General features: G+C 43.3%; 1 protein-coding gene across 1 annotated transcript in view; it reads right to left on the bottom strand.

The window, feature by feature from the left end:
* The window catches only part of PAH (phenylalanine hydroxylase), a 69327-nt gene that overhangs the window by 42526 nt on the left and 8394 nt on the right, over positions 1-18407 (bottom strand). The window contains exon 3 of the mRNA XM_024732157.1: positions 5636-5819. Coding sequence (XP_024587925.1) covers positions 5636-5819 — 184 coding nt within the window. The remainder of the gene's footprint in view (positions 1-5635; positions 5820-18407) is intronic.

Raw genomic sequence — 18407 nt, 5'->3', positions numbered from 1 at the left:
TGCTTATAATCTTATGATCTTCCTCAGCTTGAAGCCCTGCGACCTGGCAAACAGACTGGCTACAAGCACAGCATTTACTCGGGATCTTCCCTTGCCAGTGAACGGAGCTGCCTCTAACAGATTGCGAAGCAGCAAGCCCTGGACCGGCTTCCAGTTGCCTGGTTGATGCCACCCTCCCCTCAATGGGCTTATCCTCTCAGCTGCGAGTCTGCTTGTCTCGATGAGGCAGAGTGCAAACGGAAGTCCCGTCCCCCGCTGCCAGAGGACTTCCGGCAACATCGACACAGGCAGCAAGCATCCCGGTAGACTGGAAAAGGCTGTCAGTCATTCCTGTGTGTCTTTACAAACATGCCGACCCTGGGTCTCCTGCAGGCCCAGGGCCACGAACATCTACAGCCCTGAGGCACACTTGGGGCTGAGTGAAATGCATGGGAGGAGGTTTGGAAGTGAGGAGGGGGACAAAGGAAAGATGATGGAAACAGAACAGAGGAGCAGAGGGAGAGAGAGAGGAAAAGCAGGCACAGGTGACGGAAATGGGGAAAACCCCGACCATCTGGACCCCCTCCTGCCCTAAGCAGCTTCTCTCCACAGGGTCTCAACTCTTTGGGAACAATGACCCTTTTGAAAATCTTCTCTCCTAAAAAATATGCATGCAGGTGCACATGTACCACTTTGCCCAAAATCCCAGGGGCTTTTCAGACTCCTCCGAGGAACCCTACCCTTCCTCCTCCCACGACGGATCTGAAACTGCAGACTTATCATGGCACTGCCTTTCACGGCAGCAATGTTGAAGCAGAAAAGGGAAAAACTCAAGAGGGCTGGGAGGGGAGGGGGGCATATACGAGGGAAGGAATAAATATAGTGATGCTACTTTGTCGTCTCACAATTAAATCTTTGTCTTCTCCACTTAAATCATTGCTTCAGGAATTCATCCAAATAAGAAGACAAATAAAATCGTAAGAGCCCCTAGGCTAGATATAGGTAGTAGATAGAGAGATGAATAAATAGATAGATAGCCTTTCTACTCCCCACAGAAAATCGCAGTTGTCCTGGAAGTCTGGACTCCCTTTGTTTCCACAGCAAGACCCTTACAATCACCACCACAGCGTGAACGAAATCTACTCAATGGCCAACTGCTCTTGGAAAAAACGCCAAACGGATAAATTTCTCAAAAGGTGATGATCCTACACCTCTGTCTAGCCAAGTCATTTTGTCCATCTGCTTCTCCTGGCTGCAATGTGGCTCCATGTAGGAATTTTCCACTCCCCCCGCTCAATGTAATGTCATGCAGAAGACTCAAAGGGAAAGGTAAAAGGATTAGCAGATTGATCGATGGAAGATATTAATGCTCTTTCATGTTGGGTTGAAGAAGGATTTGAGGTCATCAGGAGAGAGGGTAGCCGGAGAATAGACCTCAAGTATTCAAAAGACTCTCTGGATTAAAATCCTATTAAACTCCCATCAGCTTCTCTAGGACGCATTTTAGAAGGTTGGGGTTTCTTTAACATGTCACCATAATTAGCCTTCCCTTAAGCTGTTTTGGGTGGGGAACTTTAGCAATTAAGAAACTGAAAACTTTCATTTTCTAGCGCCCACACGGCCTTTTGAACGGTTTGAAAACCAGAATGGAAAGTGGTTTAGCCTAATTGATTTGAGGGGTTCAGATCTCTCCCCTTCAACCTGCTGTCAGACTCGCCCCTGAGATCTGAGCCCCTCGATAGAAAGGGCATTTTGTCAAGTGAAAGAATCAAAGGTTCGGATCTATGATGATGCCTTCCTTCTTCCAATCAACCTCCCGTGGGGTTCAACGGAAAGAACAACTCTGCAAAAGGATGGTTGCTTCCCCTGAAAAGGTCTGTTCCTGGGCCCAGATTCCAGTTCACAAAAACTACCCCAGAAACCCGAAGGGCCCGTGTCTCTCAGCAGGTGCCAAACTGGGCTGTTTCAGCGTCACTGCATGGAGATCAGCCGGTCTGTTACGTGGACGTGAAGGTCAGGAAACCGTGTCAGGGAGTGGCAGCCAATGTGGGACAGAGTGCACAGCCATCCAAAGAAATAAGGGTCGAGAAACACGTGTTGTTTTAAAGGGTTAGTCTGAGCAGTGTTTTCCTCACGAGGTAAAGTATCAATCCAACGTTAAACATCAACGCCCTGCCGTTTTGAGCCCCACCAGGGAATCAAACCTGTGTCACGTGCCACCTCTGACGAGCCCAACACCAATGACGTGGTGCCTCCGTGTCAGAACGTTGGCTTCTTCACTTTCACGCTTGCTGGGTCCTCAGAGTCAAAAGTGGAGAAGAGGGCCAGTTCCACCAGACGTGTCTCCATCACAGCGCCCGCCCCTCTTCTGTATTCACCTGGCTGTCCTGTCATCCTTGCCAGCCTGTGAGCTCACGAGGGACGGGCCGTGCTGACGCTCTCTCCTTCCAGCTCCAAGCACGGTGCCAGGAACGGAGCAGTGTGAGACATCCGCTTGCCCACAGCTGCACAGAACTCACTCTGTGCCTTAAGGCAAGTCACGGCTTCCATTTTTTATGATGAAAAATTAAGGAGTCTGTTGGGCCGCCTGACCCGTGAGGTTATTTTCTAGGTCCCAGAATCTCCGAAAACGTAGCTGCATACAGGCTGGCTCTTCATGGCTCCCGTGCTCAGGTCATAATTTATAATAATGAGGATGATAATGCTAATAGAGAACTTCTGTTAAGCCCTTAAACACGCTCAGTGCTGTTCTCGATGCTCCACTGCTGTTATTTCATTAATCCCGTGAGGCAGAGACTCGTACTCCCAAATGATACAGCGATAGACTGTGGTGATCAGTAATTTGCCCAAAGTCACACCAAGTGTGTATCCTGGTTCCGGAGTCTGGGCTCCTAACTGTTCTTCCACATCCTATTTCTGAGCCTCCCGTTCAGGCTGCCAGCCCTTCAGCTGATCTCTGTTCATCTTCCCTGCCTCTCCAGGGGGCTGCCTGCCTGCCTGTCAGTTGCTTTGACTTCCTACCCCAGGGCCCCAGCTGGCCTGCCCTCTACCTGCTCTGAGCAGAGACAGAGCTTGACCCACGATTCGGCAGACCCTTTGCCCTGAGGGCCTGTGGCTCCTGTTGGGAGCAGGTGGCCGGAAAAGCGAGAGAAGGCCATCGTCATCAGGGCAGCAGCTCACTTGGGAGGTGGAAGAGGAAGGAAGGCAGATAGGGTTAATCTGAGGAGGAATTCCAAGTACGCGCCCCCAGTGACCAGAGACCGCGTGCATCGCTGAGCACCCCTGGCCAAGGCAGAAGCCCAGGATGGACTTCCTTGCCTTGATTACAGCCACAGGAGGACACGAGCAGGAAGAGAGGAGGTCTCCTAGGATGGCCTCGGAGGTGTCTTTTGGAAAATGTTTCAATGGTCTATGCAAAGAGGTGGGTCTTGTCTCATTTTAAAGCACCTCTGCCTATTAACATACTATTTTCAGGTACAGAGCCTGAAATCCTCTTGAGCTAGTCGTCAATGTTTTGGCGAGAAAAAAAGCTTTTGATTTTACGGTAGAAAAAAATTTTTGATTATATGGGAAAAAAGTAGTTCATCTCAGCAATCACACTTCTAAGTATTTAACTTAAATGAGTCGAAAACTTACGTCCACAGAAACACCTGCACGTGAGTGTTTAACAGCCTTACCCATGGATAAACAAGATGTGACGCCTCTATACGATGGAACATTACAAAGAATGAGCTATCGAGTCACAGAAAGGCATGGAGGAACCTTGCTAAATGTAAAAATAAAACAGCCTAAAAAGGATATATTCTCTATGATTCCATATTCATAATGCATGACATTCTGGAAAAGTCAAAATCATGGAGACAATAAAAAGACGAGTGGTTGCCAGGGGGAGGGGATAAGGAGGGAGGGATGAACAGGGGGAGAACGGGGCATTTTTAGGGCATTGCAGCCATTCTGCATGAGGTGTAATGGTGGATACATGACATTATGCATTTACCAAAACCAACAGAACTACACAATACAAAGCATGATCCCTAATGTAGAGCCTTTAGTTAATAATAACGTATTAGCGTGGCTCATCGATTTAACAACCATCACATACTCTCATTTATGCAGCTGGGCACTGTTCTAAGCACCGACTATGGAAGATCTCATTTAGTCCTCACAAAAGCCCTATGAAAAATTGAGGTCAGAGCAGTTAAAGAGACTTGTCAAGGGTCTCAAAGCCAATAAGTGGAAAAAGTAGGACTTGAACTGAAGCCTGTCCAACCCCAAGCCCATACTCCTAATTCCTTCGCTCCACTGCCCTACTCCCCTCCAGGGCACATCAATTACATTCTGTAATAGGGAAGAACCAATCTGACTCCATATTAGAGCTGTTTCTTTTACTTTAACCTTTGTACTCTGTCGCTTCTGCTTGGTCATGTGAAAGAATGTTGCCTATAGCCTGAAATATACAGGATAGCCTATTCTCAGGGCTCTGACCTTTAAGAGTTCATACATACAGGGATAACTAGTTGCAGAACAGTATTTGTTTTGTTGGAGGTTTATAGGAATATCATGACCTGACCTATGTGGACACCTGCAAGAACAAAGGATTCTTGCACCAAGAAGTTTGCGACAAACTCTTTCGCCTTTTTAGTTTCAAAGAAGGCCTGAATTCTTCGATAAGGTAAGATGGTTCTTTGAGACACTAGGCTGCTATCATCTCGGTCTGAGGGCTTTCTGAATAAAGTCGTTACTCCTTGCCCTAACAACTGGTCTCCTGATTTACTGGCCTGACATGACCCAAGCAGGACAAGTTTGGACTCAGTAGCAATTTCAGTAAGTAAATAAGGGGGCAGAACAAGTCATGACAACTGCTCTGTTTAGCCATCACTCACAAGCATTTGCTGAGGGCTGTATATTAAACACTGTACTAAACTCTGAGGATATTAACATAGGCAAGAGACTCTCCCTGCCCACAAGGAGCTTGTAATCTAGTGGAAGAGACAGAGAGACAGTGAAAGACCTAAGAACAGAGCCAAGGAGCTCCAGCTCCAGAATTGACATGTCATGAGAAGGACTTGGGGAGAGGCTATGAGATGAAATGGAGGTAACTAAAGAATTTGTCTCGAAATTATATTTATATAGAAAGCACCCTGGATACCCTAATCATCCTACCTCTAGAAATTACGAAATTGACAGCAAAATAATCCACGAATGAAAAATATATGAAAATTGCAGCAGAAGACAACTAATATAAGAAACAGCTATCTTGAGGAAGGGGAAAAACAACATTTATTAAATGTCTAAATATGCCAGGTACTTGTCTGAGTCCCTAACCTATATCCTCTCACTTAATCCTGGTCTTCCAGGGTAGGGATTATTATTATTTTTTTGTGTGTGTGTAGTACGCGGGCCTCTCACTGCTGTGGCCTCTCCCGTTGCGGAGCACAGGGTCCGAATGCGCAGGCTCAGCGGCCATGGCTCACGGGCCCAGCCGCTCCGTGGCCTGTGGGATCTTCCCGGACCGGGGCACGAACCCGTGTCCCCTGCATCGGCAGGCGGACTCTCAACCACTGCGCCACCAGGCAAGCCCGGTAGAGATTATTTTTGCCATTATTTTATGATGAGAACGTAGGGTCATCTGTGTTGCAACATTGCTGTCTCTTACCTGTGTCTTTCTTCTTATCCCGGGAAAGCTCGTGCACAGTGGCCCCAATTTCATGCCTCAAGATTCTGATGATGTTTGCCAGAGCGGGCATGCTGCGTTTATCCAGATAGGTGAAAAATTCATACTCATCTTTCTTTAAATGTGAAGGTCTTGATTCAATGTGGGTCAGGTTTATATCATTCTCCTAGAAAACAGGTGTAAGGGAGTATGTGAAGGGGGCAGTCACTGGAACTGACACAGACCAAACACTCAAAACCAGAGCAAAATACAACGAAAGGAGAAGAGATGAGGAAGGGTAGTTCTTTTTTTTTTTTTGTCTTTTGTTTTTTAAATATAAGAATAGAAGAAAGTCTTCAACACTGCAAAAGTTGTTTACTTTTTCTTCTGCAAAACCAAATAACTAATCACAAGAGGTGGGGGAGATAGTTCAAATGCCACAGAATCTAATCACGTGGAAATCTGCTCAGGGCTTAGAGTTGCAAACATAAGATTTCATTGGGTCAGTGGTTACCAAAAATATTTACACAGGAAAACCTCCTTTCCTGACTGACATCTCACAGAATCTCAGTAATAGTACCTCAATAAATAAATCAATAAATACAAGCAACACTGTTCTGCTTGAATAGAGTCCACAGGAGTCAGGCTTCTTGGGTTTAAATCAAAGTTCTTAATTATATTGGCTACGAGACCTTATAAAATGTACTCTCACATTTCTAACCGTCAATTTCTCCACCTGCAATTTGGTGGTACTATGGTACCCGCTTCATAAATTTGTTGGAAACATTGGATGAGATGATACAAACACATTGCCAGGTACTTAGTAAATGCTCAGTTAAAATTATCCAGTATAATATCATTCATATTTTTATATAATTACTTTTCATTCAAGTTATGCCACAAATGTATATGTAGCACCTACTAGGTACTGATCACTCTGCAAGGTGGTTGGGATATATCAGTGAACAAAACAGACAAAGATATTTTCCTTTATAAAGCTTCCATTCAAGTTGTGAAGAGACAAACGACAAACATAAAAGATAACCGATTTGTGTATTATTTTATAATGATTATAATGATAAAGGCTAAGGAAAAAATACAAAGCAGAGCAGGATGAAGGGAACAGGCAGTCCTGGGATGGAATGAGGGAGATTACAGTATTTAATAGAGCGGACACACGAGGCCTCATTGAGAAGGGAAGGCTCATGTACAGGCATTCATTAAATACCACAAAAATAATACTCACTTAATAAAATGTCTCAACTTCAATGTCTTTAGCTAGTGGTACTTCAGTTATTATGGGGTTTGTCATTTAAGAAGAACTATTTACTTAAATTGGTCCTCAAATTTGAATGTGTGGTACTCATCTGCTACTTATTCAAAAGTCTGATTTCATTGACAGTACTGTTCTTTGTGAAGAAAACCAAACCTCTTTACTTTATTAAAATAAAAAAAAAGGGGGGGGGGTTGCTCCAAACATTGAAATGGACAAAATGTACCCAGAAAAAAATGTTTAACTTAAATAACTCTATAATTTCAAAGAAATGAAATTCATCGACCTTGTAGTTCAAGAAGTGTATCTTTTTTCTTGATGGTTAGTGGCATACGGTTGAAGGGCACAGGAGTGATTACAATAACCGTACCTTTTCGCATTTGAATATCACTTTACAGTTTAGAATTATTTTCTGTGACCTTCCCAACAAACCTCTGAAGAGGTTAAGGAACATGTAAAAAATGAAATCAGAGATAAAGGTGCTTTGTTAAAAGTGGCTGGAGAGGGAGACCCTTTTCCTCTAATCTCAGACATTGGTCTTCTAACCACACAGCCTTTCCTGCCAGAGAGAACGGTGAGCATCCCTCAAATATCAGCTTTTATCGTTGTTATTGCTATTATGCCAACACCCCCCCCCCTCAAATGAAACCTCTGGGTATGGTAAACACAGTAAAAAGCGTTCCTACGCAGGCACCCTTCCTGCTCTTTCTTCCTCATGATTTTCAGGCGTACATGATGGAGCTATTATTTATGGGCACCAGCTGCAGAGAACACACCCCCTGACCAGGTATCCCAATGTGGGAGTCCCGACTAGAGACGGAGTATGTGGAGGAGAGAAGGCCAGAGAGATAGCGGTTGCTCCAAAGCCTTTTACGCAAACAGAGGTGACCTCCTAAACGCAGCCAAGAGCAGCGTCATCCTTCTTGGCTCATCATGATAGAGAATGGTTAAGCTCCGCCCGCTATTTACCTAAGTTGAAACTTCAAATGAAGAGATAACCAATTTCTGCCTTGTGTAGAGCAGAGAAAACAGCAAAGCCAAGAGCCAGGAGTGCACACACCTTCGGCGTGGTTATTTGCGAGACAGTGTGGGAGGGCGGGTGGCGTAGGAGGCGAGAAAGGGTGTAGAGTGAAAAAAAAGGCCGGCCAGGCAGACTACAGGCTGATAATGTTCCCCACTCATACCCCACCGCTCCCGACGTGACAGCACTTCCAGAGAGAAGACTCGCACTTTGGGAATAGCCATAAGACAACGTGTGCCCCGTGACTCGGTCTTTATAATCCTGGAGACCTAACATGGGAAAAATTCTTACCTCAATGTGTAAGCTGACTAAATTCCCATAATGGGGGAATGGTTAGGTGGACTGCAGTGTAGTCATTCAGTGGAGGTTATGCAACTATTAGAAAGGAACCAACAGCCACATGCGCCAAACACAGCGCCCGTAAGCACTCGGGATGGGAGTGACAGTCTCTAGGTGATGGGCCTAGGGGTGATTTTTTGTCTCCTTTCTATTTTCTTTTTTATCACAGTTCAACTTTTCTGAAAACAACACTTATTACTTTTATAATGAAAATTTAACTTTCTGTCTTAAGTGGTTATAATGACAGCCACTCGGGAAAATACGGTGGATATAGATATGTGATCATTAAAATATGTTTTTAAAAAGTATGCCCAGGCCAAGGAAGAAAAGACTAGAAGGAAATGCGTCATGATGAGTTATGACGAGATTATGTGTATCTTCTAGTTATCTGCCAAATGTCTTATAATATTACGCATATAATGAAAATTAAATTATATCTTTTAAATGTGAGTGAAATTTCTGGCTAAGAATATCCAGCCAAATTTTTGAAACGACTCCTTTCCCATTTGAATCAATGTGTTAACAATTAACTCTCTAGCTTGGCATGAAATTTCCTTAGTGGAGTTTTTCCAGTTTAATAGTGTGGATTGTTAGATAGACACCAATAACTTCGGTTGCTAAGAGAGGCTTTAGAAATGAACCTCCAAACTTGATTATGATCTTAGTTATCTTTTAGTAAATGAATTTTTATTTTTAAACAAGGGCTCTATGCAGGTTAAAAATTGACCACTACACACTCACCACACCTTGGGGGAGGGATAATGAAAGAATTCTTTGTGTTAATACACGTGGACATCTTAGCAGAGGCAAGAAAGGTTTAGAGTTAGACATTCCAAAGACAATTTCACAATTTGTCCAGTACTTAATTTCTGCATACAAGATGGCTGAGTAACAACTTGATTACTCAGGACTCTTGAACAGACGGTGTGGGGACCAGAGAAAAGCAAAGTGGAATGAACAGTCTATTTGAACAAGGATTGACCAGAAACCCGCTTTTGCTCCCATCCATGAGGAAATCTTCCTAAAAGGGGATTCGTCACAAGTGGATAAAGCTATAGATACACAGAATGAATATGATGAATTGTGGGAAACAGGTTCATGCTTCTGGACCTTTTCTTGACCTCCAGCTTAGGGCCCCTTCCTCTCCTCCTCCATTTCATTCCTCGAGGAAAGAAGAATGGTACAGTGAAAAGCATGTGAGCTTTGGAACTAGTCTGAGTTCAGATTCTGTTCTGCTCCTCACTACCTTTGGATACTTTAGTTGGCCATTCTCAACTTTTGTTTGTCTGTGTTTAAAATAAAAATCATAATATTACCTGGCAGCTTAATAAGAATTAAAAAGAGGGAAAGTACCTAGCACAATGGTGGCTTCGCTCACAGATACTCAGTAAGAACTCATCATACACTACCTTTCTCAACCTGGTATAGAGACACATTTCCCTGGGAATTGAAACACATTAAGCTAATGAGTCATTTTACCCTTTCATATTTGCTTTACCTTAAACTTTTCTCAGCTTTTTCCCTGAGAGCATGTTTTAGAAAGGAGAAGGAAGTGCTAAGCATATTGTTAGATGAGACTAGACTGGAAAGGGGGAGCTTCTTGGACTCCCTACGTGCTGTTGCCTTGGCATAAGTGCAAATGAAGTTATGTCCTGGCCTGTTTCAGAGCTTTCTGGGGGCAACATCAAAGACAGTCACAAACGATGTCCCACGTCATTGGTCTCGAGCAAACGGACAGGAGGCTTTCATAACTCAGCCGATCCAACACCTTCCTTGTGCCAAACACTGTCCTAGGTGCTGGGCTACAACAGCAAACAAACCCGGAAAAACCTGGGGACTTCCCTGGTGGCCCAGTGGTTAAGACTCCATGCTCCCAGTGCAGGGGGTGAGAGTTCGATCCCTGGTCGGGGAACTAAGATCCCACATGATGCATGGCGTGGCAAAAACAAAGAAAAAGAAAAACAAACAAAACAAAAACAGAAAAGCAGGAAAAATCTCCGCCCTCCTGGAGCTTACATTCTTGAAGGAAGAGACAAACAATGACTATGATAAATAAATAAAATATACTGCCTTCAGATGGAACAGACAGAAACAAGCAGGAAAGAGGGACAGAATATTCCAGGGGTTCAATGCAAGTGCCATTTAAACAATGGGGTCAGGAAGTCCTCAAACAATAAACAGGTGACATGTAAGCATAGACCTGAGGTCAGTGAGGGAGTAGGACATGAGGGAACAGCAAGTGCAACGGTCCTGGGGTCAGACATTGTGCAATATGACTGAGGACCATCAACGAGGCCAGCGTGACAGGGGCAGAGTGAGCACGGGGCAGGAGGCAATAGGACACGAGGCAGAGAAGTAACCAAGAATGACCTATCGGCCGTTATCTTAACTTTAATTTTCACTTGGAGTGATATTAAGAAACTATGAGAGGTAATAGGGCAGAGAGAGAGAGAGACATCCTTTGACTCATGTTTTCAAAGGAGCAGTCTGGCAGCTATTTTAAGAATAGACTGGGGACTTCCCTGGCGGTCCAGTGGTTAGGACTCTGCGCTTCCACTGCAGGGGTCATGGATTCGATCCCTGGTCGGAGAACTAAGATCCCAGAAGCCGCATGGCGCAGTCAAAAAAAAAAAAGAAGAAGAAGAAGAAGAAGAACGGATTGTTGTGGGACAAAGGCAGAAACAGTGTGGGGACTACGTCAACATTTGGGGTGAGAAATGGTAACTACAAAGATAAGTCTCACGGAAGTACAGGCAGGACTTCCCGTATATTTTTTACTGATCTCTGCTCACGAGAGGGCCAGCAACAGCCCTAGCTGACCAGGAGTCTGAAAATTAAACCCACTGGGCTGAACAGGAAAGCAGAAGAAGCACAATTAAATTCTAGAGGGAGCTCAAGATCATCTCCCACTCTACTGGGGAGGAGAGTTCTTGGGCAGGTTCCAGCTGAACTTTCAGAAGGATTCACGCCCTGGAGACCATCTTTTGGGATCCCACTCTTGCTTCTCCTGGAAGGGTCTCTGTTGTAATCTCTTGGTCTTTTCTTCCCTCAGTCTTGTCCCTCTTTGTTAGGTTATTTCTTCCCCCACCCTCCCTTCCATGTGGTCGGGATTGTGTCCAACTCGGAGGGAACCCCTTCCTGGAGAAGAGCCGGGCTAGCAGCTTAATCCAGGCTCTTTTCAAGGCTTTAGAGAAAAGAGATTTCTTGTCCCAAGTTCCCCTTTCTCCCTTTTCTTGCCACTGGAGAGAGAAAATCAAAATGGCCCCGTGGCCCGTTTCAGTCCAGGCTACTGATGCACAATCACAAGTCATGTGCCATCAATGGACCACGGCACTCTGTCTACATTTTCACAGCGTGGGATCTAACTTCATGATGAAAGTTTAGAAAGTCAGCTCCGTGTTGCTGTTTCTCAAATATGCCCAGCTTTGAACAGGTCAGCAGCTGAAAACAGTGCCAGTTTTCCATCTGAGGTTCTTCTATTCAATAGCTAGATCATCAAACCTACACAAAATGTTTAGGGTAGCATGATTTGCATGGACAAATAATGGGAGCAAGCTAAACGTCCACCAACAGGAAATACGGTCACACGATGGAAGATATGGGAAAATGAGCAAGAATATATGTGCAAATATCAAAATAATGTTCCCCACCTTATCCCCAAAAAGAAAACTGCAGAGGGATGGTTACAATATGATTCCAATTTTATGAAGATTAAAAGCTTGCAGGATAAACAACAAGGTCCTACCGTATAGCACAGGGAACTATATACAATATCCTGTGATAAACCATAATGGAAAAGAATAAGAAATATATATATATTTTATATATTTATTCATTTGTATATTCTTTTATATATATAAATGAATCACTTTGCTGTACACCAGAAATTAACACATTGTAAATCAACTATACCTCAAAAAAATAAAACAAAACTTGCCAAACCATGCCGTATATCTTAATGGATATGTCTGTATAACAAAAGTCTAAAAAGATGCATGGGGGGCTTCCCTGGTGGCGCAGTGGTTGAGGGTCCGCCTGCCGATGCAGGGGACATGGGTTCGTGCCCTGTCCGGGAAGATCCCACGTGCCGCGGAGCGGCTGGGCCCGTGAGCCATGGCCGCTGAGCCAGCGCGTCCGGAGCCTGTGCTCCGCAACGGGAGAGGCCACAACAGTGAGAGGCCCGCGTAACGCAAAAAAAAAAAAAAAAAAAAAAAAAGATGCATGGGAATAGTATGTATCAAATTCAGATTAACAGCTACCTCTGAGGAGGGACGTGCATGGGGAAGAGACACTCAGGGACTATAGTCATTTCTGTAATGATGTATTTCTTAAGCAGGGAGTGAGTTACATGGGCGTTCTTTATATCATTATCTATATTTGGGGGGTCAAATAAGATGAAAAAGTCATCTGGGTTGTCAGAACTTTCTTCCCTCCAGTGGAACTCAAGGCTCTTCTTACTTTGATTAAAGATGGAACATTCCCTGTAAACATTTTACTGCCATAACTGCTCTGGACCTAAGGCCAAAGGGGCAAAAGCAACCCTTGTGATTCACTCTTGATTCTGTCCTGCTCACCAGACCCAGGGGTCATAGGCAGGACCTTGAAGTCCAAACTTTAAAGTAATAAACATCTCGTATCTGACCGAATGTCCCCTCTGCGATCCCACCTCTATCTCCAGGAACACTGAGGTTGGTAGATGGTGAGGGGATTTGAGGATTCTGTGACCTGGACACTTGTTTATTCTCTCAACTCAAGTCATCTGTTTCTTCATTCTGGAATGTACGTCCCCCCTTCCTCTCCCGTAGCCAACCCTCTAGGTTTCAGCTTAAACATTGTATCTGCAAGAAACCTCCCCTGGCCAATTTTTCCCTAAGCCTGGGTTAAGAAAGCTCATGGAAACTTGAGCTCTTCCACGTTCTAAAGGGGCAGAGACTGACTGCCTGGCTCTTCGCAGTCTCCTCAGCACCTATATACGGTCTGACAACAGCCGATACCTAGAGACTGTCATACAGAGTGAAGTAAGTCAGAAAGAGGAAGACAAATACTGTATATTAACGCATATATGTGGAACCTAGAAAAATGGTATAGATGATCTTATTTGCAAGGCAGAGATAGAGACACAGAGCAGAGAACAAATGTATGGCCACCCGGGGGGAAACAGGGGTGGGATGAATTGGGAGATTGGGACTGACATATATACACTATTGATACTATGTATAAAAGAGATAACTAACGAGAACCTACTGTATAGCACAGGGAACTCTACTCGATGCTCTGTGCTGACCTAAGTGGGAAGGAAATCCAAAAAAGAGGGGATTATATGTATATACATAGCTGATTCACTGCTGTACAGTGGAAACACAACACTGTAAAGCAGCTCTACTCCAATAAAAACAAATAAACAAACAAACAAAACCCAGCCGATACTCAAAGTACATTAATTGAATGCATAAATGAGAAAATAAGAGCTCATTGACTATCCGATGAGGGGAAGGCGTGGGTCATCTGGGCAGAGGTCACACGTAGAAAGTGAATGCGACAAACATAGACTGTATATATCACATTTAGACTATAAACAAATACATAGATTTGTTTTCAAAAGACCAATCTGCCATGAAAATGGAAGGTGAACTTGGAAGCAGTTTTTACCTCTAAGTGTCCAGTCTTGGGCAGCTTGCTTAGTCTGAACCTGTGTGTCTCCATCAATTAAATGATGACAACTGAACACACCCATGTATTGATACTTTAGATCTCTGTATATCTGCCTGTTTGCTTGTTCCTTCCCCTGGCGAATTCACGGTAAAACGATTAGCGGAGTGCTGGCAGAGGAAGGGAGGCCTCTTCTTTGCAGCTTCCCCCAGGAGCCTGCTTCTAATTTTATAGCCCATTACTAAGCCACTCGCAGTAAAGGCTCTCAGGAGACTAAGAAGGCACGGGATGTGAGCACGTAGAGGCTAAAAATATAGAGAGGTATGGAAAATGCAGAGAATTGAGAGATGAATCTGCTGAGGACAGTGGGATGTTTGTGGGTTGGCAGATAGAGGGCTGGGTATGTTTCTCATCATTTGGCCCCAATTCACTAAACCATCTGCTTCACTGTCCCTACCACCCACCCAATACATGTAAACACTATACATCTGTATTTTCATTATAATAATCGAGCCTATTGTGTTGCATTCTGATGTTGTTACTAGCTGAAGTCTAGTAGACTACAAGCCCATTGGCAGGCAACATCATCCCTTAATGGGATGACGACTTTGGTGTTAATCATCTAGGGAAAAGACAGCAGTGCTCATTAAGCATGGAGGTGACTGCAGGAGTACTTAGCAAGGGACTCATAGGGAGCAGGTGATTCTCCCACATGGAATGTTGCTCCTCCATTGCCAATCTTGGAGGAGCTGGAATGTATTTTTTTTTAATCTTGGCCATGCTGTGTAGCTTGCGGGATCTCAGTTCCCCCACCAGGAATTGAACCTGGGCCAAGGCAGTGAAAGCCCAAAATCCTAACCACTAGTCAACCAGGGAATCCTTGGAATAGATTTTTATCTTCTGTCTTTATTAAGGAAAGGTAAGTTTACTTATACCATAATTTTTGCTTTGATTCTGCCCTGCATTTTATCAGCTGTTTTGATAGTAATAATGCTTGAAATCAATGGCTTCCAGCACCCTTCTACAGTAGAGACGTTTCCTTCAAGTGATTTGAAATATGCTTCCTATAATTTCTATGCTTTGCCCTTTTGCCACTGAAGTAATAAAAAATAACTAATATTCTTCTTCCACAATGGCCCTTCAAATATTTGAATGAACCTATTGTTTCCTCACTCCATCTTCCCTCTTCAAGCCAATTAAACTTAATCCTTTTTTAAAAAAAAAAATTGTTAATTAAATAATTTATTTATTATTTATTTATTTTGTCTGCACCAGGTCTTACTTGAGACATGTGGGCTTCTTAGTTGCGGCATGCATGCAGGATCTCGTTCCCTGACCAGGGATCAAACTTGGGCCCCCTGCATTGGGAGTGCGGCGTCTTACCCACCGGACAACCAGGGAAGTCCTGTTAATCCTTTTTTTTTTTTTTTTTTTTTTTAGCGGCCATGGCTCACAGACCCAGCCGCTCCGCGGCATGTGGGATCCTCCGGGACCAGGGCACGAACCCGTGTCCCCTGCATCGGCAGGCGGACTCTCAACCACTGTACCACCAGGGAAGCCCCCGTTAATCCTTTAACTATTTCTCATAGAGCTAAGAATTTAAGAGTCTCTGATGCTCCATGACTCTCCAAAATTATGGTGCATAGAAATAATGAGAGCAAACATTTATTTAGCTCTTACTATGTGCCAGATACTTTAATAAGTACTTTGCATGTATTAATTCATTTAATTTTCACAACAGCCCTATAAAGCAAGCTTATTATTACCTTCATTTGAAAAATGAGGAAACTAAGCCACCAAGAGGATAAATAACTTTCCTAAGGTGACCCAGCTCACAGGTGGCACAACTGGTTTTTCAACTGAAACAGTTTTGTTCCAGACAATATAGTCTTAATCCTAATGCTGTTCTACTCCTCAGGGTCCCAAACTTAGGTTATAACTGATAGTCTGGAGCTCCTAACTCTAAAATAGCATAAGTTCAGTGGAACACTAGTGCCTGCAAAATGGTAAAAGGTCTTTCTTGAACAAGGTTCCATGACCAAAAATGTTTGGGAAATTCTGAGTAAGATAGCATTGAATAGGTTTCCACTCTGCAGGGCTTTCCATGGTCTTTAATTTTTTCACAGGCATGATGGCTCTCCAAAATCTAGACGCAGAATTTTCCAGCCATATTTACCCTTGTAACTCTCTAGAAAACATCTACTAACTTGTGGCATTCAACAGAATATTGCTTAGAAAACACTGCCCAAAAGTGTAGTTTAGATTTTTCCTGTTTCTTTTTCTTTCTTTTTTTGCCATTTATTACCTTTGATTTCATTTTATATGGTCTAGAAGTTTAGTGTCAACTACACAGTTTAAAGGGTTTGTCTGTAATTTTATCTAACACTTACATCTCCATCTCGTTCAGGTACCACGAAAGACATGAAGTACACAAATACACTGTGGCCACCATAATCCCTTGGTTCTACTAAGCTACTCTGCTTTTCTTTAATGGCGCTGCCCTGACTCTTGGCCGTTGCCATTTGCTATAAATATACTAAGTAATTCATTCTAAGTTTGGGGTTTTTTTTTTTTACTTTTTTGGGAAAAAAAAAATTTAAATCAAGGCTTTTGACTGTCTCTAGTCATCTTTCTCCTCTTCACATGTTCTCAAAGATTTCTGGTAGGTTTCATAGAACACATGTGAAAAGAGGAAAGGAATAGATATCGTATGAGCGTCATCTGTGGCCTCAGTCATACCATGCATTTCACATAGCACATAAAATCTCACGGCCCCAGGGAGGTGTGGATCATTAGCCCTACTTTATAGATGAGTAAACAAAGGCGCACATGTTAAACGACCTGTCAAGGTCAATGAACTCTGGGATTCAACCCTCCCACATACAGTCCATGCTCCTTGGGTGCATTCACCCTAGTAATTTAGCTACTTGTGGCTTATTTATTAGGTTGAAAACATCTTGTTAATTTACCATTATTTAATTTATTAACCCTGACTAAGGCCTGATCTCTTAAGAGGAAAATGCTAATGAACCATATAACACGAAGACTAGAATGTGACATTCCTATATTTTACGGATATATTCTTTCTTACAACCAGCTTGTCATTCAGACAGCACTCTGTCTCTCTTTTCTACTCATCTACTCATTTCTTGCTCTCATTCAGGCAGACATTTTCTTCCTCCTTTTGGATATCCAAGTTTAATTTCTTTAAAATAGACTATTTTTTAGATCAATTTTATATTTACAGAAAAAATTGAGAGGATAGTACAGAGAAGTCCCATATACTCTATATCCGGTTTCCCCTAATATTAATGTCTTGTATTCGTATGGAACAAGTGTTACAATTAATGAACCAATGTTGATACCTTATCACAAACTAAAGACCATACTTTATTTGAATTTCTTCAGTTTATATCTCATGTCCTTTTTCTGCTCTACAATCCCACTCAGGACACTATATTATGTTTAGCTGTCATATTCCTTTAGGTTCCTTTTCACTGTGACATCTTCTCAGACACTTCTTGTTTTTGATGACCTTGACAGTTTTGAAGAGTACTGGTCAAGTATTTTGTAGTCTGTCCCTTAACTGGAGTTTGCCTGATGTTTTCCTCATAGTTAGACTGGGGTTATGGGTTTGGGGGAGGAAGGCCACAGAGGTAAAAGGCCATTTCATCAAGTCACTCTCCATGGCCCAGACCTAAGGAGTAGGGAGCTATGCTCTCCGTCTCTGACTCCAGAGGATCTACTTAAATTATTTGGCATTCCTCTGCCTGGGAGATTGGTCTCTTCTCCATCTATTTATGTATTGCAGTCACCAGGTAGAATTTAATTAAAGTACTAGGGGTAAAAAATTACTTGCTTCAAAAATATTCCTTCTTAAAATCCAGGGCAAAAGTGTTGTTTTTTGTTTGTTTGTTTTTAAAGACCTTCTTGTTAAAATTAATTTTGGCTGCATTGGATCTTTATTGCTGCACACAGGCTTTCTCTAGTTGTGGCGAGCAGGGGCTACTCTTCGTTGCGGTGCGTGGACTTCTCATTGCGGTGGCTTCTCTTGCTGCGGAGCACGGGCTCTAGGTGTGCGGGCTTCAGTAGTTGTGGCTCGTGGGCTCTAGAGCGCAGGCTCAGCAGTTGTGGCACATGGGTTTAGTTGCTCTGCAGCATGTGGGATCTTCCCGGACCAGGGCTCGAACCCATGTCCCCTGCATTGGCGGGCGAATTCTTAACCACTGCGCCACCATGGAAGCCCCCGAAAGTGTTTTTGAAAAGTCTAATTTCCTTTGCTCATATTTAAATTAAATTTCACTCTTAGTTGAACATTTAATATATATATTGAAACTGAGTCTGCCAGCAATCCCACTACTGGGCATATACCCTGAGAAAACCATAATTCAAAAAGAGTCATGTACCACAATGTTCATTTCAGCACTATTTACAATAGTCAGGACGTGGAAGCAACCTAAGTGTCCATCAACAGATGAATGGATAAAGAAGAT

Source organism: Neophocaena asiaeorientalis, unplaced genomic scaffold (genome assembly GCF_003031525.2).
Source record: "Neophocaena asiaeorientalis asiaeorientalis breed wild unplaced genomic scaffold, Neophocaena_asiaeorientalis_V1.1 scaffold418, whole genome shotgun sequence".
Taxonomy (NCBI): Eukaryota; Metazoa; Chordata; class Mammalia; order Artiodactyla; family Phocoenidae; genus Neophocaena; species Neophocaena asiaeorientalis.
The sequence above is the reverse complement of the archived record's forward strand: the minus strand, read 5'-3'. Positions and strand labels throughout refer to the sequence as shown.